This window comes from Thunnus maccoyii, chromosome 3 (genome assembly GCF_910596095.1).
Source record: "Thunnus maccoyii chromosome 3, fThuMac1.1, whole genome shotgun sequence".
Lineage (NCBI taxonomy): Eukaryota > Metazoa > Chordata > Actinopteri > Scombriformes > Scombridae > Thunnus > Thunnus maccoyii.
In genome coordinates, this window is record NC_056535.1 from 22,139,642 (window position 1) to 22,157,682 (window position 18,041).

The window sequence follows — 18,041 nt, forward strand, 5'->3', positions numbered from 1 at the left end:
TAATTGATTAATCAAGAAAATGACCAGCAGATTAATTGATAATAATTGTTAGTTGTAGCCCTAAAATCGTATGCAATCTCTTCTTAGTTTATGTCTGGGCTTTGATATCCGCAGGGGCCATATTTGAATTAAATTACATTTTTTAATAATTACAAAATCCAGACTAAAGCCATAACTAACTATTATTTTCTTTGTCAATTGATCTGTTGGTTATTTTTTCAGTCGATCAATTAATCAATTCGTTTATGAAATAATGAAAAATGACCATCACAAGTTCTCAAGAGCCAAGGTGACATCTTCAAATGTGTTGACATATTCAATTTGATTTTTTTTTTTTTTCAAAGTAGAAAAGTTGCAAATCCTTATATTTGACAAGCTGTAATATTTGGAATTTGTATTGTTGGCTATAAATATAGTCTGTCGATTTATTTACTGACAAATCAAGTTGTTTCAGCACTAATTCAAATAATAATATCAGTTTACAATTATTACTGACATCATGAAATTTATTGTGATGTTGTTGGTCTCAGAGTCATTGCTTGTCAGCGACAGTATCTATTGTCTGTTTTGTTTAGGGTTTTGATAGGGACATCTTAGCTTTTTGGACAATTTTAGCTTGTTGGACAACTTTTATGGCATCACAACAGCTGCTGAGATTGTTTGTAATATAATTTTCACCAGCTGATAAGTTTGTGGCATTGTGCTTTATTTGTATTTGTATTATCATCAAAACTCTTTTTGCAAACAATTTCTACAGCAACCAGCATCCAGTCACTAACATCTGCTGGACCACACACAAGCACATAATTACCTCAGTCGTTTTTCCACTAGATTAAATTTGTCTTAACTGTCTCGCTCAGACATCAGAGGAATGTAAACTCAGATAAGAACACACACAAAAAGATGTTTACTGTGATACATTATGAAAGATAATATGTTTAGTTGTGAAAAAACATCACAGAGCAATTAATTACTTGGATTGGGTTTCATGGGATGTGGATGGAAACTGTTTTAGCCATCATCTGTTTAATGTAAAGTGATGCACAGCTCTCTTCCACAGACCAGTAATGGCTGTTTGGTTCTGTGTGTGGTAGATTTATAGGCCACCTGGGGAAGCAGCGTGCAATAAGCTTCAGCACCAATTAAAACACAGCAACATGCAATTACTCTAAGCTGTCATGGTTTCTGCAGCCAATTATTGGGAAGGAAAGGACGTCAGTCCCTCTTAGGAAGAGTCTTTTATTAGCCTGACCTCCCATTCCTCTTTATGAGCCCAGTAGAAACAGTGAAGAATAATTAGTGCTGATTGGAGACTATCAACAGATGGCCTCTCGATTTTCACTTTGGTCACAGCTAACCTACGTCTGTTTTTGGATTGTTTTTCTGACCATTTATGGTTGCATTCAGGTGCATTGTTGCAACATGTGTGGAACAGGGAGAGTACATTTTTTCTAGTTCTCTCTCTTACATCATCAATGTACCTAACGCTGTAATATATTTCAGCAAACCACCATCTCACTATTGTATTTTATCTTTATGTGAAGCACTTTGTAAAATTGTTAGGAAAGGTGCCATATAAAGAAAATTTATAATAATAATAATAATAATAATAATAATAATAATAATAATAATAATAATAATAATAATAATAATAATAATAATAATAATAATGATAATGATGATAATAATAATATCATTATTATTATTATTATTCAAAGTTCATGGGAATAGTACTATAAAGTACTTTTAAATAAACTAGCTTGAACATTGTATCACCTCAAGACCTGTTGCTCACCTTGTTTTCTGAATGGTCATATAAAGCCTAGCTTGATATGACGATTCAGAAAACACTGTGATACAATACACACTCATACACAAAAAACTCAAAACAAAAAGGCACACTGCTCTACCTAACCTGCCTACCTCACCTGTCTCACTGAAGACGATGTAAACTCCAGTAATCATTTTTAGATGGAGAGAGAAAGAAGCTGTCAGCTAAAAATGCCAAAGAGCAATCCGCCACCTGGATGTCTGAGTGTGCAATATTGAAGGTGCACAGTAAAAACAAACCATTTAAAGTACAACAAGGGCATGGCTATGATATATGAGAAATAAACATAAGGTAACAAAGTTGTTGAGACCAAACGATTGATCTGGGTGTGGGTGCTGCTGTCTGCACAGCTGTGGCCTCTGATCAGCAAAGAAAGACTCAACTCATTTGAATTTCATGAGTCTGCAGGGGGCTCAGGCAAAAAGTATGTGTGCAGCAATTATAACAGACAGAGAGAGAGAAAAAGAGACAGAGACAGCTGATACAGAGAGGGAGAGAGGTAGATATCGAGATAGCTTTGTGTCCAACCTTTGTATAATGTACTGCAAATTCACAACAAAAAAGTATGAGTGCAGTTATGTCTCTGATAATAATCTTGTCCTTATCTATCTATGGCTTGCTGACCTTTCCCCGACCCCTCACTCCCACTTTCCCTCATGGTCATCATCTTGGAAGTCAGCCATCTATAACAGAGGAGGGGGAGGTCTCAGTCGTTACTGACCGTGGCCATGATACAGCACAATTTGTCACACACAACAGGCTTTAATGGCTACAGGGTGAGAGAAGGATCTTATTTAAAAAAGATAGGGCAATGTGACTTTCAAGGTTTGTTTGCAGAGCTGTGCTCTCCTGCATGACAACAAAGAGCTGCGGTTGAATGATTTTCTAATAACACAAGAGATTTAATTCTAAATTATATACAGTGTAATGTTTACTGTAAATCACAGGCATGTGAACACATCTGTGATTTTACTTGTTTGAACTAATTTACTCAGATTAAGTGTATTTTACATTTTACAGCTAACCATTTTGTAAATATGGTAGATTGTATAAGGATGTTACATTGCTGAGTTAATAAATGTCATTTATGTATGGAGTAAATAGCAGTGGGCTTAATATTGATCCTTAAGGGACACCATCATATACTGTACCTGATGAAGGTCACATAGACTGGAACATCATAAATTATTAAATATTCCAGCAGTAAGCAAAACAGTGTGCAGGAGTTTTTCTAATTTGTATTCAAGTTGTGCTCTCCTCTGACAGACCTGTCACGTATTCAGGTTTGCAGAGAGTTTTTTTTTTCCAAATTTCAAGACATCCACTGTTTTCTATTCATACCCACAGAGTAAAGGCAGCTATTAGCAAAGTCAAAGATGATACAGCACTAGGTGGATTTCCATCCCCCCCCCCCCCCCCTCCTTTTAATGTGGAAATACTGGTAATTTGAAAAAAGTTGAAATATCTTAAAAAATGTTTTTATGCTTGGATGAGGTGGAAAAGTTGATGCAATAGGCAATGGTGCAATAAAAACATTACCTTGCGAAGCAGCTGGATTTATGAGATCATGACATCATGAGATCATTGCAAGAATCCATCTTGTTAGGCTTCAAATTGTACTAATTTGTCTGAACCACCGGTGGTTCAGACCAATTAGCATCCTATGAGGATTTTTAGGTGATCTTGTGATCTCGCGAATTCAGCTGCTTCGCAAGGTAAGGCAGTGATAGACGGTGATAAAGAGATGGTTCATCCAATCACCTGCCAAGTATTGGCATATTTCTAAACAGTTTCCAAGGACGACTTCTCAGATGGTTCTGTGTAACAAACCATCTGGTGCAAATACATTCAAATAAATGAAGATGTAAGAGTGTGACAGATTAGGTTCTTTTCCTTTCTTCCGGCCCACTAAACTGTCACCGGGCACGTGACTGTTCCTTGGATGGACTTTTCTGCCTCTTTCTGGAGCCTGATTTCTGTGACTGCTGGCATTTGCACAGTTTGGCGTTACTGGTGTGTTTGCTGTGTTTCTTCATGATCTGGCCTCCCAGCAAATGTAAGGTGTGTATTTCTACCGTTTTCTTGTGCTGCACGTTCATAGCGTGTGTTATTGACATTATATCTGCTTCTGTTCCTTTATTTCACAGCGTGGTCTGCTCATCTCCTGGCTGCAGACCCAGAGTGATATTGCCTCGCTTTGAAGCAAGGCAATATCACTCTGGGTCATGTGTGTTAAGGTAGGCTGGCTTACTTTTATTTCGCTAACTTTAGGCCCCTTTTTTCTGGCCTCCAGCTAAACGTAACTTTTTCTTTTTGGTCTCTGATCTGCTGTGATGGTGATTGAGCTGCAGCTTTGCAGCTCTCCCCCTCCCGCTGCTGGGAAGCTGTACCTTCGCTCTCTTTGGTATGCATACCTGAGTTTGCATTACTTTTAATTCAGGTGTAGTTCTCAGTTGGTAATTTTGGTGTCTTGTGCACTTCGCAGGTATATTTGAGGCCAGACTGTGCACTATGGTGGGTGGCCCTTTCTAAACCCCGGCCACCACTGCCTGAGCAACTGTTGTTTTGTCTTTACATCACTACATCAGCTGTCTCTATAGATCTACATTTCTACAACAGCTGTTTTTGTTTTGTCTCTGCCGGTCTGTTCCTACATTTCTGTGTCAGCTGTTCTGTCTCAGCTGTATATGGACTGATTTTACTTCTATTGTTCTTTTTTTTTGTTTTGTTTTGTTTTTTTGCATTGCAACTGGTTTGGCCCCATGGCTCTGTTTGCATGCAGTTCAGTTGGGAATGAACTGAAGTGGCCCATGTAAGACACTAAGTAATGTGTGTTTTTTTCTTCTTTTTTTTCCTTTTAAGTTTATTTGAAATTAAAGGACCAATTCACACGGTCCTATTTATTGTTTAGTTACATGTTTAGGTACCTTTTCAGTTCATTGGTAGTTTAGTTGAGAGTTGTCCTTTTTTTTGGTAACTCCTGTGTTTAATTACTTTGTTTAATTATTATAATTATTATTATTATTATCATTATTATAATTATTATTAGCAGTTGTGTATTTAGTGTGGGGTGAATTGTTTACAGTGCTGTTTTAATTTTAAAGTTTGATTATACTGATGGTTATTTTAAAAAGAGTGTTAAATTAAATTTATTTATTATTGGAATCACGTCTCGGTCGAGTGTTTTTCAAACCTGTGTGACCTTTCTTTTTTGGGGGGGGTCTCTTAGTGATCTGGGCAGCATTAAAGTCTGTACGTATATGTATAACTGACACAGGGCTGTTATCAAAACACTTCCAAAAACAAGAAGCTGTTATGTTAGCTGTTCTCTCCGTTTCCACTCTCCATTATGCTCTCCTTTATCAGGATTTATATCACTTTCACTTTGACAATCGCTCTATTAATTATGTCATCTTATTGTTTTTGTGGTTTACTTCACTCAATATGAGAATCAGTGCCATCAATTATTTACTTTGATGCACTCAACTACTAATATTAGCAAAACAGTATATGGATGGAGATGCACATCAATTTGCATTTCTTTTTATCAATTTTCTGAAATTTTGGTTAAAATGTGTGCTAAATTTGGATGGAAACCTGACTTCTGAGTGCATTGCTGAGCAGCCAGTCAGTGAGTGAAAGTGTTGTGTTTTCACATCTTATAAATCACTAAGAAGATTGCCTACCATCCATTGAGTTTGTGTTTTACTCATTTATGAGCCACTGAATGACTAAAACGTCCAAGTTTCAGGGCAACATAGATTATAGATTTTCCTACCATACTGAAATAAATGTGAAGTCTTCAGCCATCTGCATTAGTCACCTTAAGTTCAAAAGCAACAGCCTTTTTTGTACACAATATTGATCCTTAAGGGACACCATCATATACTGTACCTGATGAAGGTCACATAGACCGGAGCATCATAAATTATTAAATATTCCAGCAGTAAGCAAAACAGTGTGCAGGAGTTTTTCTCATTTTTATTCAAGTTGTGTTCTCCTCCGATGGACCTGTCACGTATTCAGGTATGCAGAGACTTTTTTTCCAAATTTCTCAGGATGTATTTTTTCCACCACTTCAAGACATCCACTGTTTTCAATTCATACCCACAGAGTAAAGGCAGCTATTAGCAAAGTCAAAGATGACACAGCACTAGGTGGATTTCCATCCACCGTTTTTAATGTGGAAATGCTGGTAATTTCTTTCTTCAAAAGCAACAGCCTTTTTTGTTTCCTCTTTTTGTTACTACACTACACTACAGCTTGACAGGGAAAAACAAAGAGGGAACTGTATACTAAAAAAGACAGTAACTTTGGAAGATATCCACTTTATTTGACTAACTCAGATGGCTGAAACCTCATATTATCTTCAGATAAACTTTAAAATAAACTTTTGTACAAAACAAAGACCCCACTACTTACATTAAAAGCACATTAGGAAAGGATGTTTAAACAGCCAGTATGAACAGGAGAAATGATTACAGGAAAAAAAAAACTGTTTCAATGTTCATATGGGCACCTAACCGTTGTTTTAAGACAGACTTCAAAAATTGTGAACCTATATTTTAAGGATGTAGAAGATGCAAAAACACTGGTATGGTCCTTTAATGGAGGAAGATAACTGGACACTGCCCCTTATTATGCAGCATATTTTCATCTATTGTAAGAGATAATCGGCTGGATAAATGAAGGTTGTTGGGATTAAAGATGCATATATGTCAGTGGTTTGATGTAATTATTCCAAGTAGTATATAGGGACTATCAGTGACTTTTTATTATTTTCTTACAATGACTGACTTACGATGAATAATAACAGAATAATACAGTTTTGACTCAAAATGATGTACTGATAATGTGAAAAACATACACTCGCTAAATGAAAACTGGTGAAAATCAGCAGTAAAACCATTGGGAGGAACCATCAAAAATATAAAACAATAAAACTCAATACTCAGTGGTACAATATGCAGTATTTACCAGTTTGTAGGAGACTATATGCTCGGCTGTGGACTTTTTTTCTTTGACGCTTGCTCAGCCAGAGACATAAACAATATGCTGGCAATAAGAGATAACACTTAAAATACAGCTTCATTATTGTCTTCCTCTCATTCACTGCAATACTCTGAGGTTGTATATTCACTGCTAGCTATTATAAGCTTTCACTCACTCACTCACTCACTCACTCACTCACTCACTCACTCACTCACTCAGAGCATGTGGCCTCTTATACACACACTTCTCTGCGTTGGCGACAAACATATTTCTGGAAAAGCTCTCATTACAGTGGCAGCTTTTTATTATCTCTCTTCCCCTTTCGCTCTCAGCTACAAGAAAACAAAATTGTGTCTTTAGTGTGGGGACGGCTTGTGTGCGGCTCTAACAGAGCAACATAATGGCTGCATTAAAAAAAAAGAAAACATGATTCTGATGTTGTTTTCATTTATTTTTACATGGACATGGAGGGAGGGAGTTTTTCAGGCCAGGAAAAAAAGAAAGTGGAAAAACTGAGGGAAGACATTGAAAAATGGAGGACCCTTCCTCTTTCTATGGTGAGCTGTATAAATGCCATCAAAATGATCTCCCTGCTGAGATTCTTGTTTCTCTTTCAAAATCTACTCATTTTTTGACAAGGTCTTTTTCCAAATCATTAGACTCAATAGTTGTGTCTTTTATCTGGGGCAGTAAAGCTCACAGAATATCAAAAATTCATTTCCATAAACCAAGAGAGATGGGTGGACTAGGATTACCATACTTCCTGCATTATTACTGGGCAGTGAATGCAAGGGCCCTTGTTTAATGGCAGGAAGGTTACAGTATGGAAGTATCCACCGAAACTCCCCCCTGGATTGCCATTGAAAAGAGCTGTGTCAAAAACAGCTCTGTCCCCACACTTCTTTTTTCAGCACCCAGATCCCCTGCAAATATTAAGGTGGATAACTTAATCATTTTGAACTCAGCAGCAAATTAAGAAGGGCTGCAGATTACCAGACACCTCTATTCTTCCCGCTATATCGCAAATCATGCATTCCCCCGTCCCTCTCAGATGCGTTTTTTGACAGCTGGAGGCTAAAAGGCATAATCACCTTGAAAGATCTGTATATTAACAAGCAATTTGCCTCATTTACACAGTTAAAAAATAAGTTCTCCCCTCTCTCAAACACATTTCTTTAGATACTAGCAGTTTGGGAATTATGTCAGTCAGTGTGTGCCGAACTTTGAGTCTCTTTCTGAAGAAAATATTGATATGTAAGCTTTTGTTGGACCCACCTGAATTCAAAATACTGTAAATATATTTTCTGAAGAAATGAATTATGCCACACACTCTCTGAAAGATGCCTGTGAGGAGGAACTGGTAACACGGACTGGGGATCATGTTTGGGAGGAGGGCCTTAGCAGGACCCGATCTTGTTCTATCAATGCCAGGCATCAATTAATCCAATTAAACGTAATGCACAGGCTTCATCATTCAAAAACTAAATTGCCAGAATCTTTCCTACCATTTCCTGTTTATGTGATTGATGTAAATCTGCAGAGGGCTCTCTGACCCACCTTTTCTGGACATGTCCAAAACTGCATGATTTTTGGTGTGACATATTCAAGTGGTTCTCTGACATGTATGGCTCTGTGTTTGAACCTGATCCAGAGATTGCACTATTTGGGTTTTCTCCCTCCCTATGGAACCACAATGTCTCCATGCAAAGTACTATTATGTATGGAATGGTAATCGCAAAGAAAGTGATTTTAAGGCTCTGGAAGACAGATACTGTGCCTCAGTTTAAAACCTGGCTAACTGAGCACTCTGCTATATTACATATGGAGAAAGTTTGATGGAAAGTCAGTAAAAGTTAATACATTTTCAGATATATGGCAGCCATTTCTGGATCTCCTTGCTCAACATGACACTGAACGTGACCAGCAAAAAAATCCATAGTGTGCCATCCACCTTTCTCATTGAGCACTTCTGCTTAGGCGTGTTGTGTTAATGATGCAGCAGTGTAATTCATTATTTTCCTTAAATATGCCTTGTTTCCTTTTTGTCCTTTGTTTCTATTTTGTTTTTGTTTTCTAATATGCGTCTCTGTTTTCAGCACTGTATTATGGAAAATCCCAATAAAAATATTATCAAAAAAATTAGTTATAGACAAAATAAAAGTTGTGACTCGTTTCACTGCAGAAAAGACAAATTGAGGTTGATGATCTAGTGTTCTGAGGTACATGCCATGTGGTCACAGATTCCCTGGTCATCTTTGCTGCTTTTCAACCCCAACCCCCTGTCCCCTTGCTCTGTTCCCAACTCTTAACTGTGAACTGTCATAAAGGCAAAATGCCATTAAAAATAATCAAGAAAAAGTTCATAGCTTATACAGTCATGGTGTAAAATGTTCTCAACTGTCCAAGAAATCTTCACTAATGCTGCCAGTCAATATTTGGGGGAAACTGTGAAAACATCTGTTCAGCTTTTTTCCAAGATGAGCTTTCAGCTTTTGAGTAAAATACATTTCAGTCAGAGACATAAGCATCAGCCATTTTAGAAAATAGTTACACAGTTAGATTTGGCGGGAAAGGCTCTGCTCTTTGACGGAGCTCTCAAAGAGCAGCAAGGACGATTCTGCTGCTCAGAACGATAGAAATAAACATACATGAACATCTTAGTAAAACACTAAAAATACCACAGTGAGGAGGAAGTTGGGGTAGTCGAGGGAATATCAAATGGTGTTGGCATGATCAAATCAGCAGAGTAATGCTGCAGTCACACCAAAAGGTGTAAGGTTGTACATACATAAACTGCAACTGCTAGCATAGCTAATGGGCTAACAACAACAGTCCAGAAAGTTATAAATCATACAGCCTTCTATTAAATATGTTATGGATATTAACCTCTGTCACTGTCCTTACACTCACTGCAGTCAAGGAACATCCCTTCTTTTCTGCTGCTTGTATTTATTTGTTGTGCAGCTATAAAACAAGATTATAAGCAAACAATATTTCCTGAATGAGGAGGTCAGTCCCACTTGCAGGATATTGGAGACCCTCATGATTTTGTGAGTCATAGTTCAGTCAGATTGAACTCTGCATGAAGCGATGGGGGTGGGTTAATATGTGTCTGGCTCGGTCCAAATAGACATGAATGGGAAGCAAATTTCAGTCTGACTGCGCCATAACAGTGATAAGTGTCAGTTTATAATGAATAGGACTGGATGTTACTAGCTACACTGCTGTTAATTAAACAATGATTGTGAGGCTTACAATATATGAAACAGCTGATCTCATGCCTGAACTAACATTATGCTTCATTTTTAAAAACTGTGGAATTCAACCTGGTATGTTTGCTCACAAATTATTAATACTTCTGGAAGCTGAATTAGTTACTAGATATATTATGTCTTGTTTGGTATATTTATTTCTCCCAAAAAAATACTGCAAATCTGGAACAAAACACCAACCATATGTTCTTTGGGTGGTGTCAGGTATCAAGGCCCAGTAGATGTATGATGTAGGGACACTCAGGCTAAGAGGCGATCAATAAAAACTGTGCTGGTCAGGTGGCCGCAAGGACAAGTTGGCTCAGATATGAACAAAGATAATTTCCTGGCTCATTTCAGCTCAAAATGATCATTATACGGGCTTCTGACATATAAAATATCCTGTTGTTAACTGACTAAAATAGCTGTTATTCATCAAACAAAAAAAACAACAAAAAACATGCGAACATATTTGTCTGTGACTCTATCTTACTTTGTGTCATTGTATTAAATAATGTCAGATCTGAATGTACATGTGTGGGAGAGTCATGCTGACACTTTGATAGAATATTTGAAGGTTATATTTCAGCATGTGTAGGCAGGTTATTTTAAAAACACTTTCTCTAGGATTTCTAGGATGATGCATCTTTCCTACCCACTTGAGAGAGAGAGAGAGAGAGAGAGAGAGAGAGAGAGAGAGAGAGAGAGAGAGAGAGAGAGAGAGAGAGAGTGGCTTTGTCGTCCTCACTCTCTCTCTCTCTCTTGTGCTGCTGCAGAACAGCCCTGGGCTCAGACATCCAATACAGACAGAAAGAACTGTGAAAAGAGGGTGGGACTTAGCATGAAAGGGAGTCAGGAACAGCGAATGAGAGCGAAGGAGAGGTGTTCCTAGCCCAGAATGTCCTTGCCTCAGCGCTGAGAGGCAGGAGAGACAGAGAGGAAGGAGAGTGAAGCCAGAATAGGGTTAGTCACAACAGCAGGTGCTGAAGATAAAAAAAAAAAAACAAGGTTCAAATAGAAATAGGGTGCCAAAAAGAAAGATAATCAGGGCAAAGTCTGTTAGAAGATAAAAGTAAAGAACAGAAAATACAGAGACGACAGAAACTAAAACAATCTTATTAATCTTCTTTTTCCTAAGCTGGAGTACAACAGCCCACTTATTTTCTTTTTCAGCCACCTTCACTGTGCCCTTTACCCTCCTCCTCTCGTACGGATTCTCCTTCCTCGGATCGTCCCCTCTTCCTCCTCCTCCTCTCCCTGTCATCCTCTTCACTGACTGCTGACAGACAGTGCCACCATGGAAACCGGGAGCCCCAGGAAGATACAGTTCACTGTCCCCCTACTGGACACCCACCTGGACCCAGAGGCAGCTGAACAGGTAAAGAGGATGGAGAGGAGACAGGAAACAAGGGGGAGGAAGAGGAGGGTGGTGGTGTGGGTGATGGGGGACTTTCAGGCTTTTAAGGGTTTCTTTATGCATCAGTGACATGATTGGACAACTACTTTTAGACAGATTGCTGTGGAAAAAACTCAGGGGGAAATGATTGAAATGATAGATTCTGCTTGTCACTTTGTGAAATTTGAACTGAAAAATATTCACTCCACTTGTCAAAGCGAGCAGGTGCAGACACAGCCAAACAACTCAGCTGGAATAAAAAGCGCAGTGTTCTGTGTCCAAAATGCTGGAGTCTAGTTTAATGACAAATTGCTTCTTTAAAGGAACCGCATTTTCAGTCTCTTATTACTCCCATGCACCTAATTACCAGTCTGTGTCTTGTGAATGCAGCGCTGAAGCGAACAAGATGAATTTAAGATTGATTTTTCCACCTCCACTCACACAGTATGTTATAAAGGGGTGCTGCAGCATGGATGCGTCTCCGGGGGTTTGGTGGTGTTTTGGTTTGGGTTACAGGCTGCACATACTGTACAACAATGAGATGCTGACAAAAGTTACTGGGTGTGTTGTTACAAATCAAACTACTATCAGCAAAGGGATGATTTCTTTGTGGCAATCTCAAATATGTGATTATATTATAACTGCATAACAAATGTCAAGGCTTGGTATAAAGCAAATTATTACTGGAGGAAGTTTTAGGAAATCAAAAAATACAAGAAGTCATTTAATCAGTTATTTTAGTATCTTTACACCCAACATCACTTCATGACATGAGAGCAAATAAACCCAGTGGGTGCAAAGTATGTGCCTGTAGAGAATATAGTGAAAAGATGTGTCCCATTTTCTCATTTTTATAAATATAACATGAACAGTCAGGCCATTCATAATGAATAAGCCTCAAGTAAAACCAGCTAAGATTTATGGGTCTGACTACTGTTTGAGTCTATGTCTCTCTCCCTCTTTCTCTCTCTCTCTGTTTCTCTCTGCTGTTCACTCTTTTGCCCACTGTAAGATTTTTAAGACTGCTGTGTGTGTGTGTGTGTGTGTGTGTGTGTGTGTGTGTGTGTGTGTGTGTGTGTGTGTGTGTGTGTGTGTGTGTGTGACTGTATGTATGAGTTTGTCCTTGTGAGGATATTGTTTTGGATAGTTTAGGGAAATGGTCACGGTTAGGAACAGGTTGAGTTAGAGCTATTCAATATTCAATAATATTCGGATCTTCAATCGAAGAAAGAAGCAACCCAATCTCTGAAAGCACTGAAAGAACTGACAGCATTGTTGTTTTAAAGATCCTGAATAAACAAGTCAAATATTTGCCTCCTACAGCAGTTTGGAAATTGGAACTCTTACAGTTATAATGCTTAAGATTTTCAAGTAATCAAACCTCGCTTTTTAAACTATTTATGGTGTGTTTTTTTTCAGCAATAGCTATTCAGTGTATTTAAATTCTGTAATTACCTCTCTATATAAGAGTTACTATTGTTAGTGGCTGCCAATCCTGAGCTGAATTCAAATTACTTATGAGGATTTCACTTGAAACAATGCATGTGTTTAAAACCAACATTACTGTTTTTAATTTTATCTTAACAACCTCACTGTTTATTGTTCACTCTCCCGGAGCCGAGTCAGAGCTGGATTAAATAAGTACTAATGCAAATTTCCTACTGCAGCTGCTTCACAAAAAAAGCATTCAATTGGCAAAACACAGGGATGACTTGTATTGTAAAGCAGTCACCTGAAACACTGTGTATTTGTCGACAAGGTTTGCACAAACAGCAAGTATTCATTCAAATGCGTCTACAAACAAGACAGTCATTTTGACCATTTACTGACAGCAGATTGATTTTAAATAGTGGAGCATGAAATCAGATCATTTGCCAGCATGATGTAAGAAGGCCAATTATTGACTGACTTCTTTATTAAAACATGAGCTTGTTTGGTTTCACAGTAAACAGATATGCCAATTGCATGTATCATGTATTTCTTACAAAGTAGCTGTGCAAGTAGTGTTCACTGTTACCATGGAAACCACACTAACCACAGGTGCCACCAAATCAACCAAGACTAAAATTTTAAAAGGGATATGTTATGCTCATTTACAGGTCTATATTTTTAACCTGGGGCTCTACTGGAATGTCTTTACATGATTTAGAGTTCAAAAAACTCTATTTAACTCATGCTGAACTTTTATGCAGCCCTTCAGTTCAGCCTCTGTCTGAAACAGGTAATTTTAGCTCCTGTCTCTTTAAGGCCTCCCTCCTGAGGAGCCCACTCTGTTCTGATTGGCCAGCTCTTGGAAGCTGACCCCTGGGACACTTCTGCCAGCGCCAGAGGCTACATCAACAAACCACCCAATAATCTATAGTAGTAGGATTTAATTATTTTTTCTCGTTCTTTATTCGAAATGTCAACTTCTCAAATACATCTGTAGAAATCCGATCTGAAATATGAGAGTGGACAACGCAAACAAAACATGGAAAAACGTTAGCAACAAAGGCAACGGAATGGACAGCTGTTTACACGATGTCATTATCAGCAATTTAGAAAAAAACGTCACAAACGAAGTGTTCACAGCAGGTTGAAGCCCTGGCTTTTGACTTACAGGAAGCATTTCTACATATGCATTCCTACTTCTTCCTCATGTTCTGGAAATTTGAACATGTTTAGCAAAGATATTCAACATCATAACTGTATATAAACAACAGAAAATCACAAAGCTTAATATTTCCCCTTTAAGGATTTTAACTTTAATGAAACTGCCAGCAGATAAGCATAAAAGTTCCATGACATGATTATCCAGACCAGAAATTTATTAGTTTGCGTTGGTGCAAAGCTCATTATGTTGATATTTGTACTCATTACATCTGTAATTGGCCAAGTGATATTAGGAACACTGTGTATGTAAATTGGTGCCTGTGGTATATTTGTAAAAAAAAATAAGTATACTTTATTTGTTTAATTTGTATCTTTGAGTCTTTCTGGGAATCCTTGCAGATTATTTTGTCTACTGTTTCTTCTTTTTATGTATCTGAAAGATATATAAATACAAACATAATAAAAGTTGCTCAGGTCTCTCTATTTGCGTCTGGATGTCAGGGACTTAGTGTCCACTGTCTGCATTTATTATACAGGCTCCAATGTTGACCTACTCTTCTTAACCAGCAGACAGAGCTTCTTTTACCTGAACAAGAAAAATTCAGTTTACTTCTTCTGCAAATACTCAAGAGAGTTCTCAGCTCTCAGTCTCAATAAGTATGATCAAAGCTTGTCTGATCGCCACTGGGACTTTATCCTTTTAGCCTTTTATTCTAAGACCGCTGTTTGTGGCCACACTGAGCCTGCATGGCTTGCTGGTTCTTAAGTGTGTGGTTGTGTGTGAGACAGATGACAGACAGCCCAACAGCGTAACAGTCAGATATATTGAAAAAGAAAATAAACAAAGGGAATTGCTACATGGAAAAAAACAAAAGGTAATGTGTGTGTATGTGTGTGTGCATGTTTCTGTGTTTGCAAGCACACTTATGAATGTCACGCCAGGGGGCTTCACCCATGGTTCAGTAAACCCTGCAACCTGACACCTCCCAGCATGGTGAATCAGCCTCTGAGGAGAACTGCACATCAGTCAGAACGGCCTCCCTAAGGTCTGACCCTCACAACAAAAGCAAACACTCATCCTCTTATCCGCATACAGAGACAGTATGTGCTACCCTTATCATAACCGTACATTAGAACTCGCTGTGTACCTAACGAGCACAAACTGACTGTGCAGATAGAGGCCAAGACCTGATGTGTCAGTGAATGACGTAAAAGACAGTAGCTCCATTTTTTTTCTGCAATTGTTTTGAGAAAGGGTATCTTTTATATGATATTAGGTATTGTTGATATTAACATGTTATATTACAGTTTGATTGACTATAATAGTTTGACATTTTGGGAAATACGCTGATTCACTTTCTTCCTTAGAGTAAGATGAGAATATTGATACCACGTTATATCTGTTTTAAGTTTTTGCACCTGTGAGGATGGAGCATGGATTTAACAAGCAAGATATGACTTAACTAGTGAGCTTTAGATGTGCTAGGCAGATTTTCTTACCTTTGGACAGAGCCGGCTAGCTCATTCCCCCTGTTTCCAGTCTTTATGCTAAGCTAAGTTAACCATTTCCTGGCTCCAGCTTCATATTTAACAGACAAACATGAGAGTGGTATCGATCTTATCATCAAACTTTCAGCAAAGGGTTTCCCAAGGCAAATAAAGGCTATATGTTGCTATATATACTGAGGTAATAGTCTGATTAGTGCACTAGTCATGTTGACATTGGATTATTTGCTCACATTAAAGATGTAATTGGAGAAAAAATAATACCATTAGCATAGATAGTTTACCTCTCAACTGGATTCAGATTTCTCTGAGCTTATTTACAGCTTTGAGTGACAATGTTCTTCAAGGAATAAAGGAAAGTTTATATTGAATTCATTCATTAACTGTATCATTCAGGCTTGCAATATATTCCTGTTGAGATGATGAATTGTGACATTTTGAAGTAATGCTCTTTTATTACAGACGTTTCAGGGCTGAGACAATATCCTCCCTAATATTCCCTACGCTAACATGTCAGACCATCTTTGTCCTTGACTGAGAACAAAACAATTACTCTGTATTGCCTCAGAAAGGCCATTTTCCAAGAAGATTTTTTGAGTGCAGTAGATCATCATTATTATTATCACACCATGCATATCTCTCATACATTAAGGCAATCTTGACCTGTTCAACTGAAAGTATGTTTTAATTGGGAGACACTCATTTGATTTGTAAAGTTAAAGTTAATTTTTACTTGTAATTTCTACTGCTTCTTTTAATCTCTTTGATGGTGCTGACTGTTTGTCAACCCCCCCTCCCCCCTTATGATAGCTTAGCAACCGTACCCTAGGTCTGTCTTTGGATTTCTCCGCAGCAGCGTAGTCTGCTGTCTGCTCTCACGTACAGTAGGCTGGAAACGTTAGCATGTCTGGCTAGTTAGCTTACTGACTACACTATAACTGAGTGTTACGTCCAAGCACAAAATTAGCTAACTACATTTGTTTGTGGAGGTTACAGGTTACGTTAAAAAAAAGCCCTGCTCTGAACTATAGCATACTGAGTTTAGGGAAATGTTAGCTGTCCTGCATGTAATTCGATAAGGTTTACTCTTCAACATCACCAGCCAGTTTTAATGGGAAGCATTTTCTCTTGTAAGTGATTTGAAAATAAAAACAAGTATGTAAGCTAAACAGCCAAATTAGGTTATGTTAGACTGAAATAACACTCTGAACTCACATTGTTCCATATGAGTGTAATATTAACACTAACTAAAAGTCTAGACGTTCAACTTTTTGCCAGGCACTTGTAGCTTAAGACTTAATCTCAGTCTTTTAGTACAATATGTATTTTGTAGCCTTCAAGTGCACATTTAAGACCGGTTTCACAAGATTCTTGTTTTAGAATTAGTTTTAAAACATCTGGAGAGAGTGTTTTCAACTCATGGAGCTACTGTTAGCTCACTAGCTACAGCTGATAAAATGCACCCATGACAATTAAAGGTAAAATCAACGGTGTAAATCAATGTTGCTAGCGTAGGGACCAGATCTCCTGTGTTTACAGATGACGTCACACATTATGATTGGCTGTACATCAGAAAGTACGGATGCCGTGTGTTCACAGCGCAATGAGCAAATGAGCAAATTTTGATTGTGCATATGTTTTTGTAGAGAAAGAGGTCCACATCCGATAAAAAGTAAATGCCAAACTTTACATGTAATTATTTCATATTCGTGTAGAGAGTGTAATTTCTATATATACTATATATATATATATATATTTGTACCGTATGTCTGTGTGTGTGTGTGTGTGTGTGTGTGTGTGTGTGTGTGTGTGTGTGTGTGCGCACACTGTGCATAAATGTCTTGCTGCACTCTGGGACTAATATTTATTGGAGCAAATATTAATGCCAATATTTATATCTAAAAATACATCTTTCTATAGATATAGATATTTAAAGAATACAATACCAGATAGATATTTTTAATGTAGTGATTTTTTGATAGGTAAAAATTACCAAATAGACTGAGGTTGGTTGAAGTCAAGCGTCTCTTTAATTCAAACCAAACATATGTTGTAGACACGGAGAGTACGCAGAGTCTCCGTGGAGAATTCTGACAAGACAAAGGAAAGACACTAGTATATATTGACGGCCTTGATGCCCTGGGAGGCACCTCTAGTTGTTTACAGATTCCTTCTAACAGCCCCAGACAAAACTTTACAGAGCTCTCACTTTCCCATGATGACCATGATGTCTATTATGTCTATTATAGTGTTCCCCTCAAGGCCCTGCCGTCAAATACATACATACATATGACCATATCTACTTAACTAATACATGAATTTTTCTATCATTTTTAATACAGTATGTTTGATATATTTAATGCCGACAGTAACCCAAATGTAAACAAGATTTTTTTAAATTTTTTTAATTCTTTATTTAATTCTGTGCTGGGCATAAATGTACTGCTGCAGTCTGGGACATGGGCTGCTCCAT

At 37.8% G+C, this 18,041-nt stretch overlaps 1 protein-coding gene across 1 annotated transcript in view; it reads left to right on the plus strand.

Moving 5' to 3' along the window:
• Nucleotides 1–10,982: 10,982 nt before the first annotated feature.
• Nucleotides 10,983–18,041, plus strand: part of LOC121894423 (protein phosphatase 1 regulatory subunit 1A-like) — a 28,748-nt gene continuing 21,689 nt past the window's right edge. Inside the window, exon 1 of the mRNA XM_042407009.1 lies at nucleotides 10,983–11,452. Coding sequence (XP_042262943.1) covers nucleotides 11,372–11,452 — 81 coding nt within the window. The 5' untranslated portion in view covers nucleotides 10,983–11,371. The remainder of the gene's footprint in view (nucleotides 11,453–18,041) is intronic.